The sequence below is a fragment of the Glandiceps talaboti genome, chromosome 4 (genome assembly GCF_964340395.1).
Source record: "Glandiceps talaboti chromosome 4, keGlaTala1.1, whole genome shotgun sequence".
In the NCBI taxonomy this organism is placed as follows: Eukaryota; Metazoa; Hemichordata; class Enteropneusta; family Spengelidae; genus Glandiceps; species Glandiceps talaboti.
This window is the reverse complement of record NC_135552.1, coordinates 21,065,602-21,087,823: the sequence shown is the minus strand read 5'-3', so window position 1 is coordinate 21,087,823 and position 22,222 is coordinate 21,065,602. Positions and strand designations below refer to the sequence as shown.

Sequence of the window (22,222 nt, the reverse complement as noted above, 5' to 3'; positions counted from 1 at the left end):
ATTGTAGGTAGGTACCGCGAATTCTTTTAATATAAGATTTTCAGTGTAAATTCATTAATATAGTATGATGTGGTGTGGTGTGGTGTGGTGTCATGCCATGTTTATAGCCTGCTTTCACAAGAACTCACTAGGGGGCGGTACTGAAAAAATGTGGATGACAGAGGTACTTGAAAAAAATGTGATACATTGTAGGGGAGCTACTTGAAAAATATATTGAATTCGCAGCTGACAATCTAATAGGCTTGATTTCCACTGAGCCCTCACTGAGCAGCCCTCAAAATGGTGATTGATAACAATACGGCACACGACGCGTATAAAATCGAATTCAGAATCAGATTCAGTTTCCAGTCCAATCTTAGGCCAGTCGTGGCTTGTTTCACATTGAACCATAGATTCAGCCTCAGATATGATATGGAAAGTGACGATGACAGCCAAATGAAATAGTCAAAACAAATAATAGTACCAATGAGACTATAGGTAATGGTCTCACATCACACCATGCTTTATGATTTATCTGGTATTTTCAGTTGAGCACGATATTTTCCCATCAGCACACAGTTGCAGTAATGGCAACAACAGAATAACACAGTAGTGTCCCATACCATGGATGGCAGTGAGGCGGTTCGTGAGACAGTGAAGTAATGACAGTAAAGTGAAGTGAAGTAATGACAAGTTAATGCACAGTGAAAATACAATGATATCCATCAAGTGAAAACAATATCAAAAGCCTTAGCCTGTGTCTCTACGTGGTAAGTATAGGGATTATTTCTTCTCTCCTTCCTATGTCCATATGTTCTCTTCTTCGTCACATCAATGTTTCTTCTTCGGCCTCATAACTTGTTCCCTTTTAACATGTACCGAGCGTCTTCGATTTTATCGTTGTAAACATAAACGTCGCTTTCAATTAGAGGCTTGTCCTATCTGATTGATGATCACTTTCTCATGTATAGTGCCTCTTTTTAGCCGTAACCTCCATTGTTTCTTCCTTGCCATGTGTCAGAAAAGTCCTCGCCAACACGTATATCAAGTTTAGGAAATTCTTAAATTACCTTCTAGCCTTATTACTTTGATACCAACTAGTCTGTGGACCCGGTCGAATTCGATTGTGTTAATCTATATCTTATACTTTTCCTTCAGACTATTCTCGTGATTCATTATCACTCACTTCAAGACCATAGGTTTGAGACTGCTGACTCTTTCGTTTGCTCTATTTTGCCTGCCCACTCCAAATCAACCATAATTGTACCGTTTAAGTCGTTTCATTTCGTTAAGCTATGAAGTCCATGCAATTCCACTGTCACTTCTACCAGTATTAATTGGTGCACTTCTATTTAGTAGTCTCAGTGGTTCTGACATTTATCAACAAATGTCGATGTCGTTTGTTCACCAGAGTTTTTGTGGTCTTGGGTTAGACTCGATATCTCAACAGACTCCAAAATATACCAGGACTTAGAATCTAACAACAGGTGGCACTACCTTTAGTATCAGTCCACCAACAGTGTAGCCATTCATTGCCTTCGCATGCATATGTACCCAAGACTTGATGTACATCCGCAATTCTAAGTACAGCCAATATTTCACACACACACACACACACACACACACACACACACACACACACACACACACACACACACTGAACGTGAAATTTTGGCTATACTGGGAGCCTTTGTTGCAGGGAACCTACAACATGAAACGCTATCAGAAGTCTCTGTTTAATAATATTCTGCTATTTAGAATTTCAGGATCAGAATTCACATTACGACTTGATGGAACTAGCCCTTACAAAAAACCCTAGATTTGAAATCTCTTGTTTGTTACATATTCAGTAAGAACCATTTAAAAACGTTGAAAAGTAGAAGAATGATCTAAACATAACTCGGCTGAAGCACAACCACAATGACATGACCAAGCACATAGATAAGAGGTCATCTTGTATTTAGTACACAGACCTATCAAATCACGTAGTAAAGCCATATATAACTCTCTAGCAGCAATAGTTCTCAGAAAACAAAGGACAGCTTACTTGGTGATGAGCTAGCACCTGGACGTTCTGTGGGAACGAGCTTCATTGAATCTGAATGATAATAAAAAATATTATAAGATATATTCTAAATCTAAATGTGTACTTAAATTAATACGGCGGGAAAAGGAGTTATCTAACATTTGCTACAAATTGCGACAAACACGTTAAAATGATACACAAAGAAAAGCGTCTTATGTTGATTGACGAATAAAGTAAAGTGATTTTCTGATTCAAAGGTTATAGGTGTTAGTCATTGTATGGACTGCCTAACTAACGTAAAAGGTCAGTAACTGAAATGAAATAACAGTAAACGGTAACAATTATAACGACTGTCTCAAATCTGTCCCTGGGCACTACTGATATTTTCTGTTCAACATTTCATTTTGGAATCTTGTTAGGTAACTTACCACAGTCATTACGGTACTCCGTCTCATCATAGCAGTCAGATGGACAGTCTACTTCTCCATCATCCACCAGTTCACTAGGAATACAGACTTTGTCCCCAGGACAATACAGATGATTTCGTGGACAAGATCCGACAAGTGTATCATTATCTATGGACAACACAATATAAAACCTCATATTAATCATAGTGATTGCATACGTTTTCGGGATTGTGACATTTTACTGAGTGTGCATGCTTCAGAGTGGTCTCATCATAAGAATAGTGACTCATTAAGTTATGTACCACTGAAAGGTGTTTCCTAGACGCGGGTGTCACATGATTATAGTTAGTGTATCTTTGTTTGTTTTTTATCAAATATTGTAATAACTGGGCCCAGGAATTAGATGAAATGTATTAATAAGGTTTTTGTAAACAAAACATCATAACGTAAATTCCATTTGATTAACATTGTCATTAAAAGTTAGTTATCATTCAAAATAAGCTATCTGCTCGAATGGTGTTGGGTAACGATCATGGCCAACTATTTTAAATTTGTTATTCTTGAAGGAATATTTGAAGATTTACTGAGTATTACACATGTTATACCAGTTACAGACTTTCATTGACTAGAATTATACATAATAACATTTTAAAGCCAAATCTATTGAACAGCATTATACGTGATAAAATATTAGACATGACGACTATCAACTAGTACTTGAACGTTGTACTACACCAAAATACATGATGATTCCTAGCTGTCATACATACCATTTGTAATGTAAGCAACTCTTGACTTCAAATTCCTGAAAACTGCTTAAGGACTCAGTTCAAAAGCTATAATTATGCAAGTATTTTGGCGCAGTACAAAGTTTAAATTTATTGGTAAATATTGCACAGATAATCTACACCGTAACACCCACCAAAACTTCATCATAACACCTACCGTCTAGAAATATTATAACTTACCTGGATGTAAGCAAGATTCCGTAAAAGTCACATCGTCAATTGCAATGTCAGATGCGTTTGTGTTACCCATGATAATTTCAAATACGACTTTGAATGGGTGAGTATTTCCAATCACAACATTAGCATAATTCCATCTATCTCCTTGGCTGCTATGTTTATGCCATATGAGTAATCTTTGTGCGTTTGCTTCATTAGATTCTGTATAAAGCTAAATTGTCAAAGTAAATTAGTAAAAGTGTTAACCCGAGAGCGTTGATAGTAAGTGGTAGTGGTGGTGGTGGTGGTGGTGGTAAACTGTAAGATTATGAAATATTTAATAAATGTCCTTTAATGTGCATTTTGTTGATTGAATAAGGTGTGAGGAAAACGTATGCATTTGAAAAAAGTACAGTAAACTGTTTTATATCACAGCAAGCATCTATTAATGCAATATTCATGTCGAACATGAATACTTGATAGAAACTCTTCAAGTTGCTTTACATTATTCAACCTTTTAATGTTCATAATGATATCCATGTAAAACAAAGCAAGTAGTCACCACAAATAATAAGGTTACAGACAGAGAATCTTCACGCCTGGAGATATAAGTAATATTATGAAATATGTACTAAAATGGAAAATACACACTCAATTTCACATTATAGACTCCGTTGGCACGATAGTATGTGATATATACTCACCCTAAGGGTACCAACTCCATCAGATTTAAAATACATATAATACCAGAATCTAATAAAGCAAAGATCCCGACTAGCTGGAAACATACTATTACTAGGAGTGGATATTCGTCCTATTGCACCTGTCGGATATGTCGAGCTATCAGCGTAAGCGAACTGGCCTGCAAAAAGAAAAAATATTTCAATATAACCATAATTTATGACAAATTAATTATAGACGCCGACGAAGCTACAATCCTAGGATATAATCAGGGAAATGAGATAGAAGTGCAATAGATGACATACCGATTGTGTATGTTAACTTATTTACAACATCCTAGGATCAACCAAGAAATACTCTATACATCGATTCGGATACTTACTGTTACCGGTAGTATTAATTGTTGTATGGTCATGGACAGGACCTGCAAGTGTCATCTTGCTCAAACTCCAGTCGAAATCATCATCATCATACTGTTCCCATGAACACCATACATTGCTATCAAAGTCATCAAAGTGACAATCACCAGGTTTTACAACTAAAGCAAAGTAACAAAGACAAATTAGAAATATTAAACAGTGTGTGATACCTAAATATATTAAAATGAAAGAAGATAAAGACATGTATGATTATAGACAAATATTGGAACAGTTTAATTAGATTCAAGTATAATTGACTTTGTCACAATAAACATCTTTCAATGATTAACAATGACGTTAGAATAGTTGGACATGTACTCACAAAGAGTAGTGCTGTGTTCTATACTCCTCGTTTCTCATTGGTCGACATTATTATTCAGTACGTATGTGGCATCCGCACCAACGAAGAACTTTCCGAATCGCTCGAGATTTGTTCCAGAGCATAGTTTTATCAGAATCCTTGTGACATAAAGCTTACAGTAATACAAGTTATACATTCTTACCACAAAGTTCCTCATCAGAACCGTCCTTACAGTTTGGGCCGTAGTCACAGTAGTATTTAAGCGGGAGACATGATTTGTCACCAACACATTGAAATTCGGTACCAGGATCACATGGCCTATCATAATACTCTGAAATTGGGGAATAAGGCATCCAGTCAGTTATGAAAACCCTGATTTTAAAGTATAGACTGAGAAAATGTTATCTCGATGAAAAACAAAGATATTGAAGTTAATTGAAAACTACAAACTTACGATCGTAACAATTTAGAAATTGGATGTCATCAATGCCAATGTCTCCATAGATGCTTGTACTACGTACACCTTCAAACACAATGGAAAATTCGTCTTGTTTTCCAATATCAATTGTAGCTTTTTTCCACATATTGCCTTGGGTGCCAACCATATTCCACAGTTTGGACGATGTGTGGTCGGCATATTTTAGGTAAACATCCATTGATCCCATTGTCAAACCATATTGGTGATACCAGAATGACATTTGACAATTTTCTCCACTGTGTTGATATGGTAGAGTCTTCATGAAGCCAGTGTAACCAAGATATGTATACCTTGTATTGGCTTTGAATAGCATGAAGTGCCCTAATATTAAAGTATGAAAAATACATGTGCATTTTCAATTGCTAAATAAACAACAAGCCTGCAAAGAAGACATCGACCATTCAAATAATTTACTTCTGAGTGACTAATGAATAAAATTGATTATTTTTTCAAATGTTGACGCGGCAAGTAAAGTTTAGGATCAAATATAGAGATACTAATAGAAAGGTTATATATTCTAGGGACAGATACTTTCAATACTGTACAAATGGGCGACAGTCACAAAATATATGGCCATCATTTAGCAAGTGATATACATGTAAGCAGCAATGTGATGCATGGATGAATTCTGTCTCTCTTTGAAGGTGGTTCTAACATACCTGCAGTTGTGCTTAAAGTATGATCTACTCCGGGCCCAGAGTAACGGGTGTATGCAGGACCTGTGCTGTAAACCCATTGTACTTGACTGCCAACGACGTTGTCCCATCCACATTGTCCGCTCTCAAAGTTACAACTCGTTCCTAACGACACGTAATTAGAAAACAAAGATTTGATAACTCAAATATTTGATAAACTGAAGTCTTTGTAGAAGATAAGATGATGAATGTCATCTAATATATCAGTTATAATTAGGTTTATGTATTTGCAATACCTACCACATCCCTTCTCATCTGATTTATCACTACACTCATAGTTAAAGTTGCATCTCTCCCAGGTATAAAAGCATTCATCACCAGAATCACAACTCAGCATTCTAGAGTCGTCATCACATGTACCATGAGTTGGTTGCTGTGTGTCATCTTCGCCAGGGACCTGTCCACCTTTTATGCAACCCTCAGAAAAAGTGACATCATCTATGGCAATGTCGCCAAGGTAATTACGTCCAACCATCCCTTCTATAACAATCTAAATATGAACATATATTCAATACAGTCCATGATTATTGTTAGAGTGTTTCATGGAATTAACATAGTGCGCGATATGTCAAATGTTGTGTTCCAATGTATAAATATAGTCTGTAATATGCCAATTGCGACAGACTTCCAGAGTTAGAAAAGACAGTAATATGTCAACTATTGTAGTGTTCAGCAAAATTCAAATATTATGTGATATCCCAATTGCTGCAATGTTCCATTGCGTTCAAATAGTCTGAGATATGTTAAATGTCGTTGCTGTCCACTTAATTCATACCGTCTCTGATGTCAAATTTTGTAGTGTTCATGGAGTTCAAAAAGAACGACATGTCATTTATTGTCGCGATCATTTCGCTTTGAACAATTTCCCAACTAGACAACCACAAGTAATGTATCTACCAAGTCAGTCAGTCGGGTGGTTTTTGAGTTTATGTAATCCACCCAGACAGACAGACAGACAGACACCACACCATGCATATGGAACTACTGAACCTTAGTTCTCACTTATCTGAGGTTGACAAGTTGAACCATACGAAAACCCTGAACATGTATCTGGAATTGCCCAACTACATAAAATAATTAATTAGTCATCAAAATTAAAAGCTACACCAACAAGTTTTATATTACACGTGTTATCATCATTGCATGTGTCCAATTATAATTATAAGAAATTCGAAATATTACATATTCTTAAAATGTTGCCTAACGGCCAGGAAACATTTGTAACATTATTTCTTATTGTCAATGTATGTATCAAGTCATACTATGAAATTTGATGCTTACATTCTTAAGTCTTCCCTAATTATGCAAAGTTCTTATTATGATTAAAAGCTACATATGTAATCTTTATATGTATGTGCATTTTCTTACAGAAAATGTACAGAATTATATGAAATTTGAAGATTGCATTCACAACAAGCTTTTTAGCCACAACAACAAGCCTTAAAGGACAGTGCAATTGTTATCGTCGACATGTATATACCAAATTAGTGTATTGTATCCTTAATATATTGCCTAATTGTAATTACCAAATATCATTAAAGGGTGCAAATAAGTCATTAACAGAAGAAACTCCATCAACAACCTTTACAGTACACGCGCTTATAGGTTATGTTGAATATAAGGCTTGTATGCTTAAGCTATAGTTTAATTGAATAAATTATACACATATATAATTACTAGACACAGGATGTTTACCAAAAACCATAAGGGAGATGTGTAACAAGTTTTGATGCATTAGTTATTGAGATATTGTGCCCGCAGACATGCATACCTACATACATACATACATACATACCCTATCTACCTACCTACCCTCATACATACATACATACATACATACATACATACATACATACATACATACATACATACATACATAGGAAGAGTCAGTCAGTCAGTCAGTCAGTCAGTCAGTCAGTCAGTCAACAATGTAACATGACCTTTCTGTATGATTAGTGATTTTTTACAAAACTGTTTCTTGTTAATTATTATCTCACCTTAAAATCCTTGCCTCCACTAGTAATTGGTTCATCATACTGCCACCAGAAATCCCCGCTATCACCTGTCATATTACCATTCTGCATTAACTCCAAACCACTGACTGGATCATCATAGGAAGTCCTCACATATACTGCTAATGTCCCGATGTAAGTTCCGTACATGTGATACCAAAACGATATCTACATATAAAAAATAAAAATGTTATGCTTAGTTTGATACGTTTTGAAGTATTTTGTACATCTAATCAAAATTATTTTGTGAGCATACTAAACTGTATCATTTCTTAACGTGCTTACTAAGTACCTTGATAATTCACTCATTTCCATCTGGTTACAAGTTCGACAATGTATACCCTTACCATACCCCATGGTTTGAAGCCAATAGTCTTGGATTATCACTATTTTATGACCTTGATCATAATGATTAAATAGGGACCATTTTTTTCTACTCGCCCGACATCTTGTATTGCACTACTAATGGACCAACTGACTTCCTACTGAAAATCTTAATCGTTATCCAAGATTGGGCTATAATGGATAAAATGTATATGCTAAAGGATAACAGCACATGCCACTTGCACAAACTATTATACAATGAGAATATTGCACTTAACTCTGTAGTTATCTCTTATCTAAGGTAACACCTGGGCACATTAATGAGTGGAAAGGACCTCACACTTGAACAAAGTAATATACGTTTGAAATCTACCACTTGAACAAACCTATCCACTGGTAAAATGTATCATTTAAACTAAATTATCTACTGGTAAAATCTACTACTTGCACAATAATTATCTACTTGTAAAATCTACCACGTATTTATTTCTTTATTTAACGGATGACCAATGGGAGCTAGTCCCATTTATAGGCTCCATTGGTTCAGTGTTAGTGCAGGAGGAAACCGGAGTACCCGGGGAAAACGACTTTCCCAAAAAGTATATAAGTCTGGTAAAATCTACTACTTAAACAAAATTATCTACTGGTAAAATCTGGCAAAGTCATACTAGGCATCCAGAGTGGTTGCCTTTTTGTGGTTTTACTATTTGTTTTTTAAGAATAAAATACAATTATTGATATTTATAATTGCAGCTGAGTAACACTGAGTAACGGAGTGTCCGTGCATTCCATGACAATCTTGTCGTATCACACGAACGCTTTAACAGATTCACATACGTGCGTGTTATTCATACCGTATGTCCAGCGCTGGTGCGCTTGTGAATCTGCTATATCATTGATGTGATCCGACAAGGTTGTCATCGGAACGTATGTATACTCCGAGCGTTATTCAGGTGCAATGATGAACATCAATATTAAATTCATAAAAAGCAATTAAGACCATATAAAAGGCCAGCACTTTGGATGCCTGTTTTGCATGTTGTAAAATCTAACAATTGGACAGAATTATCTCCTGGAAACATCTACCACTTCAATACCTGATATTTGTACATTCTTAAATGTTGAAGAATCAAATATGCAAACAGTAATGATTTTGTTTCTTTCACATGTTTGAGTTAAATATCATTTTATGCGTCCTACAACGTATTAAACACATACCCTACAGTTTTGGCTTGTCTTGCTGATTGTTGTACTTGCAATCCGAGCTGTAAACCATGGATATTGAGGGTAGTTGCCCTCTATGTAAAGATAGCCTCCTAAGTGAGAAATGTATCGTGTAAGAATATATATGTTGTTCATACCTGGATCATTTTACTTCGAAATGAACTAAAGTATATTTCTCCACGTTTTATGGGGTCATGATGGGTGAATGGCTAGAGTGGCCAGCTTTGAATCTGCAGGTTGCTGGCTCGAGCCCCGTCGCTGCTGAACGGCTAAAGTCGTTGGGCAAGATTTGAATTACGATTGTGCCTCAGTCAACACAGCTGTATAATTGAGGACTTGGTAGGATAGAGGTTACAATGTGAATGCTTTAATCATATGTGCTTATAGAGGTTGCAATGGATTGCATGCTCCCAATGAGTTGAGGGCCGTTGTGCTGCTAGAGGTAATAATTATTAAGCGCGGAAAGCGCTATATAAAAACCAAAATTATTATCAATATTGTTAGTATTCATACTAGTCATGTGTGGGAAAAGACTGTCATCTTATTCTGACAGAAAACCAATTAAAAATTCTACCAGCAAAAGTTGTAGATTTTACGCTTTCATACCATTTTCATCATCTTAAATTCCAATAAGACTTTTTGAAAAAGCCCACTGAAGTGTGAAAAACCAGTGTAAGATTCAACCCTTTTTATACTAATTTACTGCTGGTCATATTTTCAATGGCGTTGATATTGATCAAAACAAGGGACCATGTTGTTCTATTACACAATACCTTTGTCGCTTCTTGTAGTATGATCACCAGATGGTCCAGTTCCTCTGGTTTGAGTGTCCCCTTTGGCAATAGCCCAGTCAAAATTATCCCCACCTTCATTAAACCAATCACATGTACCATGTTCAAAGGGGCATCGTCCAGGTAAATCTACAATATATGAAGCGTTCAATTAAACCAACGTTATGGTGTCAAGAACGGTATATAATACCACGATTACAATACTATACTACAGATCGTATGACTCATTACAATGTTTGTAATACAAAAGGTTGGATGCTGGTCTATTGAGATCAAAATATCTACAATTAATATCACAGTGAGTCAATTGTGGTGTTTTATCACAGTTTATTTATTGATTCCAATCAAATATCCGTTTCACTGCATACTGAAGTACATTCAACTCAAACACATTTGCCAAAAAATGTCACACATGTTGCTTTCGTTGTGCATTGTTATTTGCAATTACCTTAACTGTCACATACATGTGTATTCATATTAAGTAATCAAATTCGATTGTACAATTTAAAAGAAGCATCACTTGTACAGAATGTTTGTCGTGTTCTGTGCTTATTATTTCGATGGGATACTCTGATAAATGACCATAGATAGTAGTACACGATCTCACCAGTGTAAAAACAAATTGTAATGGATGGAAGCTTTGATGGAGTCAAAGACATACCACAGAATTCTTCATCCGTGTTGTCCATACAGTCATCTACAAAATTACATTTTTTAGTCATGTCGATGCAGTAGTTGTTAGCACAACGGAACTCGGAGGATAAGCAATCAGCACCAGTTATCACTAGGGGAAAACAGAAAGAGATGTAACCCTAAATTTACCTTTCTTGAAAGTAATTGAATTTGTTGTATAGTATCACTTGGTATAACACCGTTGTATTAGTATACACTGTCATATGTGTATTCAACATATTGAACTATCTTGTGTACTGAAACTTTTAATACTCTCCCTCCCTTTGTGGTGATGACTGGACTATTAATTTAATAGCATTTCATTCCCACCTTCATTCCCACATTCAAACCAAGTTGCAGTAGTAGGTTGACAGATGTAATGTGATATTTAGCCTGTTTCCTTTGCTTTGCTGTCTCGATAACTACTTGGAATGCTATGAAGGGCAACCAGCTGGCGGTTATCAGCATGTTTGTAGATGTATATACATAAGTATGTAGTTTTTGTGCTCATCTTAACGAGGGTACATTAACATATTTACTTCAGTTGATGTAGTCAGTTAGGCGTACATACGATATCACTGCCCATTGCGACCAATCAGTTCGAGCGCATGGCATTACAAGTGATTAATTAGACAGTGAAGAAACATCACACAGATGGCCATTTAAACAGGCTATGTAAAGGTAATATGTTATATATCGTCCTATGTAATTATTTTGTTTACCTTTCCATGTACATTGCGTTTGTTCCTCAGAGTGTATTGATAATTGTATACCACTTTATAAGTTTATATATTAACCCACCTGGTGGTGCACAGTTTATGAATTTTACATCGTCCACACACTCATCTCCATAATATATGGAACCCCGGGATGCCTGTATGATAATCTAAGGTTCAAGAAAGATTTTAGTGGTAAATTCTATGCTTTGAAGTACTGACATAATGCAATTATGAGGGGACTTATGAGGGGACTTTCGTTGATTGCTGCTGTAATTAAAATAATGGACTGAAATTATAGAGGTCAGCCTGATAACAGATATAATTAACATATCGTCACGGTAATTTGGCCTGAAATGAACCATGAGTGCTTAGATTCATTCTAACGGAAAAGTTGACATAGCATAGTGGAGAAGGCATCAAATCTGAGTAAATGGCCGCCATGTTTTTGATAAAATTCCGTTATATGTATAATAACTTGGGGTCGACATAAACTAGATATATTCAACCGAAAATCACACATTGACAGGCGCTTGTAATTGTATAATTCATTCCAGAAACACGCAATCCTAAAATTAGGGGTTACATTGTAATGCTACTCTGATTGCTACCTTCAATTTTTATGTAAGGGACATGTGGTTGTGACGTCACTAAGCTCCAATCGGATTAATACAGCTCTTGGTGGTAATTTAAAATTTAGCAAAACGTCATTCTATGTATTACATCTATTTGACTACACATAGAAGGAGATTCAAAGTCAATGGATAATCTCTACAGTATGGGGAAATTACTACTAGTAGTTTGTTTATTAATATCATTAATATTGCAAGCTAAATGGATTAATATAACATAATTAAAAATATCAGGACTTTAGCAGTTTGGTAAAAAGTAATCACCATATACTTAAGGTTAACAAATTGACTACTTTGCTGAACTCAAAATGTATTATTGAAATCATTTTAATTTTATTTTCAGATACATATATTTTACCAATAGTGTTTAATGGCATGTTAAACCTATTTTACATTTCCATGGGAAGAGCTATCCTATTTAAAACAGATATTACAAAGATACCACAAGGGGTTGTTTCCATTTGTATGTACTTTCTCATGTTTTCTAATTCGGCAAAACAATCCATACAATATGATTTTGTTACCATGGTAACTGTTGTTCATGGAATAACTACCTTTCTTAACTAAGCATGAGAAATAATCATAATATGGTGATGTTTTGGCAAAATATATTATTGTTGACATTATGATATTATTGACAGGAGCATACATCTCACCCACACATGGCATTCTCAAGCTTAATTTACGTTTCAATGGAAACAGGTATCTTATTTCACACAATTTGTGTTACAATCAATGTCATTAACTCATACATTTCACAAGCAAGGAATTGTTTCCAATATTGTTATGCCTACGAATCATCATATTATGTTAAATTTCGTTACCAGGAAGAACGTGTTGATGGGAATGAAACAAAACAATGTCCTTATAGCATGGCAAACTTTGACAGTGCTCAAGGCCTGACCGTAGGTGGTTAGCGGCAAAATATTTAACTGCTTGACCACTGACAATGTGTTCAACTAACCAAAATATGCAGAGCTTAATGCTTACCTTAAAACCCTGCTTACTTCCGATGTACACCAGTGCCTTGTGCCATTCTTCACCTTGACGACCACTTATAGACCACATAACATAGGTGCTATTACCTACTGCTGTTAAAATCTGCATTGATCCAACGTTAGTACCTCCCATGTGGTAATAAAATTCCATGTAACAGTCCGGTGCAGTACGCCCCAAAACTGGACTTATAACCTGTGCAATGTCCCGATATTGCCCAGGTGAATTATCCGCAAATAAGTAATACCCTGAAATATAAAGTCTGAAATTAGTACACTACGACAAACAAAAAGGGGCAGTAATTGCAATGATTGCATACATTAAGGTTCATATGATGAATCAAGTCAAATATTGACAGATCCCAATGGTGTTGGAATAGACATGACATTTAGATTAACTCAAAATAATACAAAAATAAGTTTCAGTTGGTCTTAGTATCGAATATGAAACATACCGTTTCCGTTATTCAGTGTATGATCTGAGCTTGGCCTGAAGTCAGTTGGTAATTTTGTTTTCCCTTGCTGCCTATCCCATTTGAATTTTGGAACCTCCGGCGCTCTACGTTTTCTAGTGGACTCAACCCACACACCCAACCAACCACAGGTACCGCTTTCAAAGTCGCAACTGGGCTGAGCTGGAAATGTAATGATTTAAACATGCTTGTTTTATAAAGGATATTTCTACACACATTCACTACACACGAATGAACTACTGTACTGTATTATTGCATTGTCAATTGATGACGACAAAATAACGCTTTATTTATTTAGTCATCTATAACGTGCATAATAGCAAACATCGTGCTTTCTTTATGCAGTATTATTTAAGTAAAATGTCATGTATTTGATAAAGTGAGTATAGCAGTCAATAATTAATATATCACACCTAAAGTTTGCATGGCTTTAAGTGTGTAAAGGTTTAGTTCCATAAATCACGATATTGCCCTGTCGTGTCCTGTGATGTTGCCCTATGACGTCAAATCGAACGTCTACGTGTACAATCTGAGCATAAGAAGTGGTCGTTGTCGGTCGGTCGATGTGGAAATGTCACAAGTAAACCCTATGTTTATTAGCCATGCAAATAAACAAACATGCAGAATAATCGGCACCTACCAAACGCACAATCAAATTTATAAGACTAGAGCTGTAAGCTCTCGGGGTGTAAGCTTATCAGTCTTTCGAAACTGTCTCAACTTTAAATGTGATTGCAGCCACATTTCTGAAATGGTAATATATTCAGTGGTAACACGACTCATTTTTGACAACCAATTTTGACACAGTTTTTGGTCGATGTAATAAAATAAATAACATGTGATTGGCACGGGCATTATCATGAGCCATTGCCGTCCCTCGGGCAAGTGGTCATGACTGTAATATTGGTGATGCCCTTGCCTTTGGCTTGGGCATCATCAATATTGCAGTCATGACCACTATCCCTTGGATGGGCAATAAATCATGACATTGCCCTATGCTATCAGGTGTTATTATATAAATATAACATGCCAGAGAGGGCAATATCACAATTTATTTCCAGCACAAGGGTAGGCACTCCTTACCAAATGTTTCTAATGCCCAAGACGAAGGTGTTATCAAAATTGTGCAGAGGAGGGCCAACCCAGGAGAAGGCATTGCATTTTCATATTGTCCTGTATATGTGTAATTAGTTTTGTTACACCGTCCATTCATTTATCCAACCATTCACATGGACACATTGTTCATCATAATTTGTCATCGATAAGATAAATTTTCTTTTCATGGTGCATTTCCAAATTGCACTTGCAAATAACCACTGAATGAGGACATGACATTATCTGTAGGTGCTGGAGTGAGCCTACAGCTCATTTGTTAGTATATTTATTCAACTTCTACAATAGATAAGCTTGTGTAGTCACTGTAGTCAAATTGTCATCTTGAACGTGCAAAAGTAGTTATGATGCACATTGGCTGAAATAACTCCAGAGGCATATAGTTCTTGGAAATAGTCTGTGCACGAGTGATATCACCGTGCGGGCAATAGTCTGTTTACTGAGGGTCATGGGATTTGATTCTGACAATTTGACATTTTGTGTAAGAATGTTGACGTGTAATACAACAACATGTGAAAATAGATAGGAATCATCAGACATAACTATCTTACCACATTGTAGTTCTTCTTCGCCATCTGAACAGTCATATCTGAAATCACAGATAAATTCAGCTGCTATACATCGGCTATCAGCGCTGCAGTAAAACTCTGTTGATTTACAAGCTGGGTGTGGCGTTGGGGATGGAGGTACTGGTGGTGGCGTTGTTGCAGGTGCAGTTGGCAACGAACCTGTCAGAAATGTACTTTTGTCAGGCTGGTTCTAAAAAAATTGTTTATTGTAATCATTACGAGTGTATACAAATGAGTGTAACAGGGTTTGTATCATAAGGTTGACATTCTGGAGGAACCTAAACACTGGTATAATTTGAAATAATTTTTCTATAGTACAGGTCCTCCCTTATTTATTGTTTTTTTAACCGGAACTTTTAGGTAACCTTCAGTTACCTTTGGCTCAGACAAAAATGGCAGATCCTTACCCACAAATGCCATGTTAAAACCACTAAATGGTCTCGGACCTGTCCTACAACTGTCAGTTATACTTCTCTCCATCTCGGCCCGATTGTTTGAACCTTGCTCTCAATTGCCCGATTGTTTGAACATTGCTCTCAATTCCATTTAAAAAGAAACTTTTCCATTAACATGTTTTTGACACACTGAAACTGCCCGCAAACGTGATAATCATGAATGAAAGTGTCTATATTGTTAAAAAAATTCAATGACACCGCCTGCAATCTGTTAACTTTTACAACGTCACCAACCCGTAAACGCTACTTCTTTGACCAAGACTCTATTCAATTGTCAGTTCAGTCTTACACCTATTGTACCGTATAGTATGCACGAAAAGTCGTATATATCTTGACTTTGTCTCGAACACAATACATGATAACCCATATGTGCAGAGTGTTTATGTAACAGGGCTGAAGTAGAAAATGTCGACCTTCTCTGTAGGTTGAAAAGTATATATCTATTCCAATTTGGACTATACCTTTGTCACATGGATTTAACACTGACATTTTGATTAAAAAACGTCAGTTTTTTTGGCGAAGATGTGCAAAACGATGTTTTTATAGTAAATTTGGTCATTAACATTATAATACGTACGTTACTAGCTTACGCAACAAAGCTTCAGATGATGGTATAGATGATGTACTAAGGGAAAACCTAAACCGCGTCGAATTACAAGTATACCTTCCTTATAGTACAGGTCCTGGCGAATTTAATGGTTTTAACAGGACACTTCTTGGGTAATTATTTTGACAAATAACAGATGGTTAACCAAAAAGTATCCCAAAATAAAATCACTAATAAACATACACCTGTACTATAACTGTAAGATAAGACAACAGTGCAAACACCTCAGCTTTTCCTACCTGTTTGACGAATACATCCAGGTGTAAAACTCATATCGTCAATAGCAATATCGCCATAATAATAATCTCCAGCCATTGCCTCTATCACAATCTATAATGCAAGTAAACAAATGTATGTTATAACGTTATAAAAAGATTAACAAAAAAGAAAGTATGCAACTCATACATATCCGTATTGTTATTATGGGTAGTCACCTGGCGCTTAGTTGGACTCTAAAATTTGGTTATCTACACAATATTTGCAAGGCTATATGATACTAAAGTGTATCACAAAAACAGGCTACAGATGCGAACCAACTAACATAGATTAGAATAAATTATATTCTGGGATATGAAGTTAGAAATAATAACATCATCTATTGAATCGTCGATTGATAAAATCATGGTGAATGCAAAATGGTACTGTTTTTTAATATAGGAAGGGTTGAGTTCACATTCACAGCTTCAAGCTTAGTTACGCTGCCACTGGCAATACGATTAATCTATGAACTCTCTTATATGTTTGTTCTTTACCTGGAATTTAGTGGTGATTGTAATCGTTACTTCAGCTTTATCCCAGTACGATCCCTTCTCACCAATTTGCTCCCATAATTTTGTTTGCCCCTGGTTAGTATTCTGATATATACGAGTATAGATCCTCAGTCTACCAATGTTTTGTCCATACATATGATGGAAGACCCGAAACTGACATAAAATGGAACAAAACTATTATGAAAACCATGTTACAACTTTTTTGTTTGTGTTCTACTTTGCCAAGGGATTCATAAATGTTAAAGATGATATCTTTAACAAACAATAATTCCACCACTATATTTAATAATGAGTGAGTGAGTGAGTGAGTGTGCATATGAATGTGTGCGTGCGCAAGTCTGGTGTGTGTGTGTGTGGCATTACTTGGAAATGTACTATGCTGTTCATTATCTTAACAAGTTAATAAGGCACTAATACTCGGAAAATGCTCTGGGTACGAATTGTTAACAAGGCAGAACCAATTCAGGAAGTCTGTCTGTCTGTCTGTCTGTCTGTCTGTCTGTCTGTCTGTCTGCGAGACAAATTTGACAAATCATATATTAACTTAGGTACGTTGTTGGGCTTTGTCCATCCCTCTGTAAGTCTGTCCATACCGTTTATATTACATCATTTCTCAGACATGCAATATCCATTTGCTTTCAAACCTAACACAAATGTGACATATCACATGGGACTGATGCCCCTCAATTAGTTTTTTGATATATGCAAATCCGTCTCCATGGTTATTGCATAACTCAAAACCTGTAATACACAGCCACTCCATTCAAGTGTCTATTTTCATATTATCAAAAGCAAGCTATCTTTGGATACATTGACTTTTGACCTAAGTATACACAACCATTATGAATGTTGTGTAGGTACTTTTTAGTGAATGGCAGCCACAATCGTAGTAAAATTGGATATTGAGGGCGCCGTGATGGCCGCCTGTTATGTTGTATCGTTGTCCCTTATGTTTCGATTTTTGATCATCTACTATCCACTTTTTGCCTTGGTACATCGACACTGGTTTGGTATAAGTAATGTAGCGCCTGTTGAGCACAAGTGTGTAAGTTTCGGATCGGTTTCTGTCCAGAATTCGTCAACACCGTCTTACCCTTCTGTTCACCACGAAAATTCTAAGATGGCGCGGCCTGCGTTACGGTATAGTAGAGACACTTTACTCTCATTACGATATGCGATGTCTCCAAGACAACAATTACTGTCTGCTTTGAGCGCTATAAATCGACTGAATAGGAATATTCATCAAAGAAGACCTAGAAGGAAACGCTCTGGAAGGAAACGTTATAAGATTAAGGTTCTTACGAACTTTTTCGGACGCTATATTCCCGATAATCAGGGTTCAACACCTGTTTCAGTCAACTTTTCGAATCTCATTCAGGTGAAAAGACAGCCTAAACCTTCGAGGAAGCATTTGTCTTGTACATTATGGAATGCTCGTTCTATTGACAAGAAACTACCAGCTGTTGCTGATGCTATTATACAGAATGGTACTGATATTTTCATCGTCGCTGAAACATGGTTCAACGCACTCGATGCCACTATAAAAGCTCGTTTCTCATCGAGTATTGATGGCTATAATATTCATCAAATACCGCGTACTTGTCGGAAGGGAGGTGGTGTTTCTGTCATTGTCAAGAAAAATCTCAAGTTTAGTGTGAACACAACATCCTCCTTCAAGACTTTTGAGGTACTAGATAGAAATATGAATCTTGCATCATCGACAATTCGTCTGATTGTCATTTATCGACCTCCGTATTCGCATAAAAGCTGTAAGTGGACAGTAACTGATTTTCTTGATGAATTTGCAACCGTTATTGAAGGCATCATTCACGCAAGAGGCCATCTTGTCATTGCTGGGGATTTTAACATACATACCGATGACCCTAGCAATAATGATGCCACACATTTTAACGACTTGTTACACTCTTTTGGTTTGGAGCAACATATTAAGTTTCCGACACATGATAAAGGACACACACTCATTATAACCAGAACATCGGACGTGTGCGTTCACAATTTCACCAGTGACTGGCTGTTACCATCAGATCATGCATCGTTACATTTTGACATTCCACTTAATAGACCTGATGCTTTTAGAGTCACTCGCACAAGCAGGAGATTGAATAATCTGAACATCGAGGTCCTCCAAGATAGAGTATCATCTTTGTTTTCAGAATTGCCATCTGATTCTGATCATGTGAATGAACTTGCAGCTAACTATAACTACATTTTGACATCTATCTTGAATGAATTTGCACCCCCTATAACTAAAGTTCACATTGAGAAGGAACGGGTCCCTTGGTTCACTGTGCAATTTATGACAGAAAGAAAAAATCATCGTCGCCTAGAGCGACAGTGGCAAAAATCTGGACTTGCTGTTCACAAAGATATCTTTCGATCTGCTCGTTGTGCCTATTTTACTAAAGTACACGAAGCACACACGAACTATCTTCGTGATCGTATTGACGGTGCTGATCAGAGATCCCTTTTCAATGTAATCGACGATATCATAGGTGGTAAAAAAGTTAATACTGAATTTCTTCCCGACTTGGATATCTGTAATGTACCTGACACATTTGTTAACTTTTTCTGTTCTAAGATTGCAAAACTGAGAGAAAGTTTACCAGTAGCAACACTTTCCGAAACATATAATGTTAATTTATGCTGCTCTTTTGACGCTTTCACAACCGTCACGATAGATTATGTGTCAAAACTCATTAACACATTGCCTCCAAAGTCTTGTCTACTTGACCTATTTCCATCCACACTTTTAAAGGAATGCAGCGTACAGATTGCACCTGTTATTTGTCAAATTATCAACAGCTCACCGATCTCAGGCGAATTTCCGTCGTCCTGTAAACCAGCTATAGTTCGACCGTTACTAAAGAAAGCAAACTTAGACAAAACATCCTTAAGAATTACCGCCCGGTGTCTAATCTTCCTTTTCTTTCCAAGCTTATAGAACGCATTGTTTCAGTTCAATTGAATTCATATTTATCAGACAACAATTTATTCGCGAAATACCAGTCAGCTTATCGAGCGGGTTATAGCACTGAAACGGCCCTTATAAGAGTCCAAAATGATATATTAGGCTCCCTTGATAAACGTAAAGATGTAATATTGATTTTGCTTGATCTTTCTGCTGCCTTTGACACGATTGATCATGACATTTTATTACACAGATTGCGTAATAGATATGGCATCAGGGGCTCAGCCTTGGAGTGGTTTCGTTCCTATTTGATTGGTCGATTCCAATCTGTGAGTGTTGGAGCAGTCGTGTCAAAGGCACGGTCTCTCGATTGTGGTGTCCCCCAAGGCTCCGCCCTCGGACCTGTTTTGTTTACGCTTTACACAGCCCCCTTGGAGGATAACATAATCCGTCATGGTTTAAATTGTGTCATGTATGCGGACGATTCCGAACTGTATCTCACGTGTGAGGGTGGCCGGGTTCCGACTTCAGTTATTGAGTCATGCACTAGTGAAGTTAGACAGTGGATGCGTGATAACTTGATATGCTCTATCTTAACGACGGTAAAACAGAAATTGTGCATTTTTCTTCTAAATTTGGTGGTGCAGGTCCGGTACCCTGGTGTGAGATACGATTTGGCGATGTCGATATCCAACCATCTAATGTTGTTCGCAATCTTGGTGTTTCCATGGATTCGGCGGCTACTATGTCTGATCATGTTATTAATATTTGTTAAGCTGCCTCTCATGCTCTGTGGAAAATTCGCACTCTTCTTGATCAAAGTTGTACTGAAAAACTAGTTCATGCTTTCATTACATCACGTTTAGATTATTGCAACAGTTTATTATATGGTCTCCCACTTCAACAAATTCGTAAGCTCCAAATTATCCAGAATTGAGCAGCAAGACTTGTCGTTAGAAGGAAAAAAGTTGAGCATATTACCCCAGTTTTTCATTCATTACACTGGCTACCTATTCAGAAGCGCATTGAATTCAAAGTACTCTGTATTGTTTTTAAACTTCTTAATGGGTGCGGGCCTTCATATCTAGGCGATTTATTAATTATTAGATCTACCCATCGTTCCTTTCGGTCGCAATCCGGTAGCGTGGTGAATTTGCACCAACCGATAGGGAACACGGCATACTATAGTGACCGGACCTTCTCTATTTGCGGCCCACGCCTTTGGAATGTCCTGCCATCATGTCTTCGTTCTTCACATACTTTGAACAGTTTTAAATCTGCCTTGAAATGTCATCTTTTTAGATCTCATTATTATTAACTTTTAACTTTTTACATTTCAGTCTTTTAAAGGTCATTCCGTGTCTTTGTATTTTTATCCTGTTTCATATCATGTTTATACATGTGTATATGTACCTTTCAAAATAATTTTTTACTTTTGTTCAGCGCATTGAGATTGTTTTAATGTAATGCGCTCTATAAGAAATAAATATTATTATTATTATTAAAAAACCACTATATTACTGCATAACTCAAATGCTTCAATACATAGACTCTATTCAAGTGTCTAACCCCATATAAGTACATGCACAAGCTTTCTTGTATGAGTGACCATTGACCTTTACCTTGACCTACAGGGTCGACCATTAAAATTACGCTATTACTTACATAGTGCAGACACTTTGTACCAATTATGTGTGACTAATGTCTTTAAGATCATGTACATAGATAATGCAGAACCAAATAAACATACACATGCATTTTTGGTGCTCGTACATTTTACTCAATGGCAGCCGTATTTGTAGTCTCGCTGCCAGACTCGTGACTATCGTCCCTAATCTGTTTCTGTATGCCGAGCGGCGCAGCCGCGAGAAGAGAGGGACAGCGGCTGCGCCGCTCGGTATGCATAAACAGATTAGGGACGATAGTCACGAGTCTGGCAGCGAGACTACCGTATTTGTAGGTAGTGAACAATCATGATTTACACACAAACTAAAAAATGTTAATACATAG

General features: G+C 36.7%; 2 protein-coding genes across 2 annotated transcripts in view; one reads left to right on the top strand and one right to left on the bottom strand.

The window, feature by feature from the left end:
* LOC144434305 (MAM and LDL-receptor class A domain-containing protein 2-like) overlaps positions 1-15,931 on the bottom strand; it is a 56,483-nt gene extending 40,552 nt beyond the window's left edge. Inside the window, exons 1-17 of the mRNA XM_078122757.1 lie at positions 15,827-15,931; positions 15,434-15,641; positions 13,752-13,931; positions 13,309-13,545; positions 10,943-11,065; positions 10,264-10,410; positions 9,485-9,582; positions 7,928-8,110; positions 6,171-6,420; positions 5,895-6,035; positions 5,212-5,556; positions 4,960-5,088; positions 4,420-4,575; positions 4,061-4,218; positions 3,381-3,588; positions 2,434-2,580; positions 2,027-2,077 (exon numbers count right to left, since the gene is read on the bottom strand). Coding sequence (XP_077978883.1) covers positions 2,027-2,077; positions 2,434-2,580; positions 3,381-3,588; positions 4,061-4,218; positions 4,420-4,575; positions 4,960-5,088; positions 5,212-5,556; positions 5,895-6,035; positions 6,171-6,420; positions 7,928-8,110; positions 9,485-9,582; positions 10,264-10,410; positions 10,943-11,065; positions 13,309-13,545; positions 13,752-13,931; positions 15,434-15,641; positions 15,827-15,931 — 2,866 coding nt within the window. The remainder of the gene's footprint in view (positions 1-2,026; positions 2,078-2,433; positions 2,581-3,380; positions 3,589-4,060; positions 4,219-4,419; positions 4,576-4,959; positions 5,089-5,211; positions 5,557-5,894; positions 6,036-6,170; positions 6,421-7,927; positions 8,111-9,484; positions 9,583-10,263; positions 10,411-10,942; positions 11,066-13,308; positions 13,546-13,751; positions 13,932-15,433; positions 15,642-15,826) is intronic.
* Positions 15,932-18,403: 2,472 nt separating this feature from the next.
* On the top strand, positions 18,404-20,245 carry LOC144434304 (uncharacterized). The gene has a single exon (XM_078122756.1). The coding sequence runs from the start codon at positions 18,404-18,406 to the stop codon at positions 20,243-20,245; it is 1,842 nt and encodes a 613-aa protein (XP_077978882.1).
* The last annotated feature ends 1,977 nt before the right edge of the window (positions 20,246-22,222 follow it).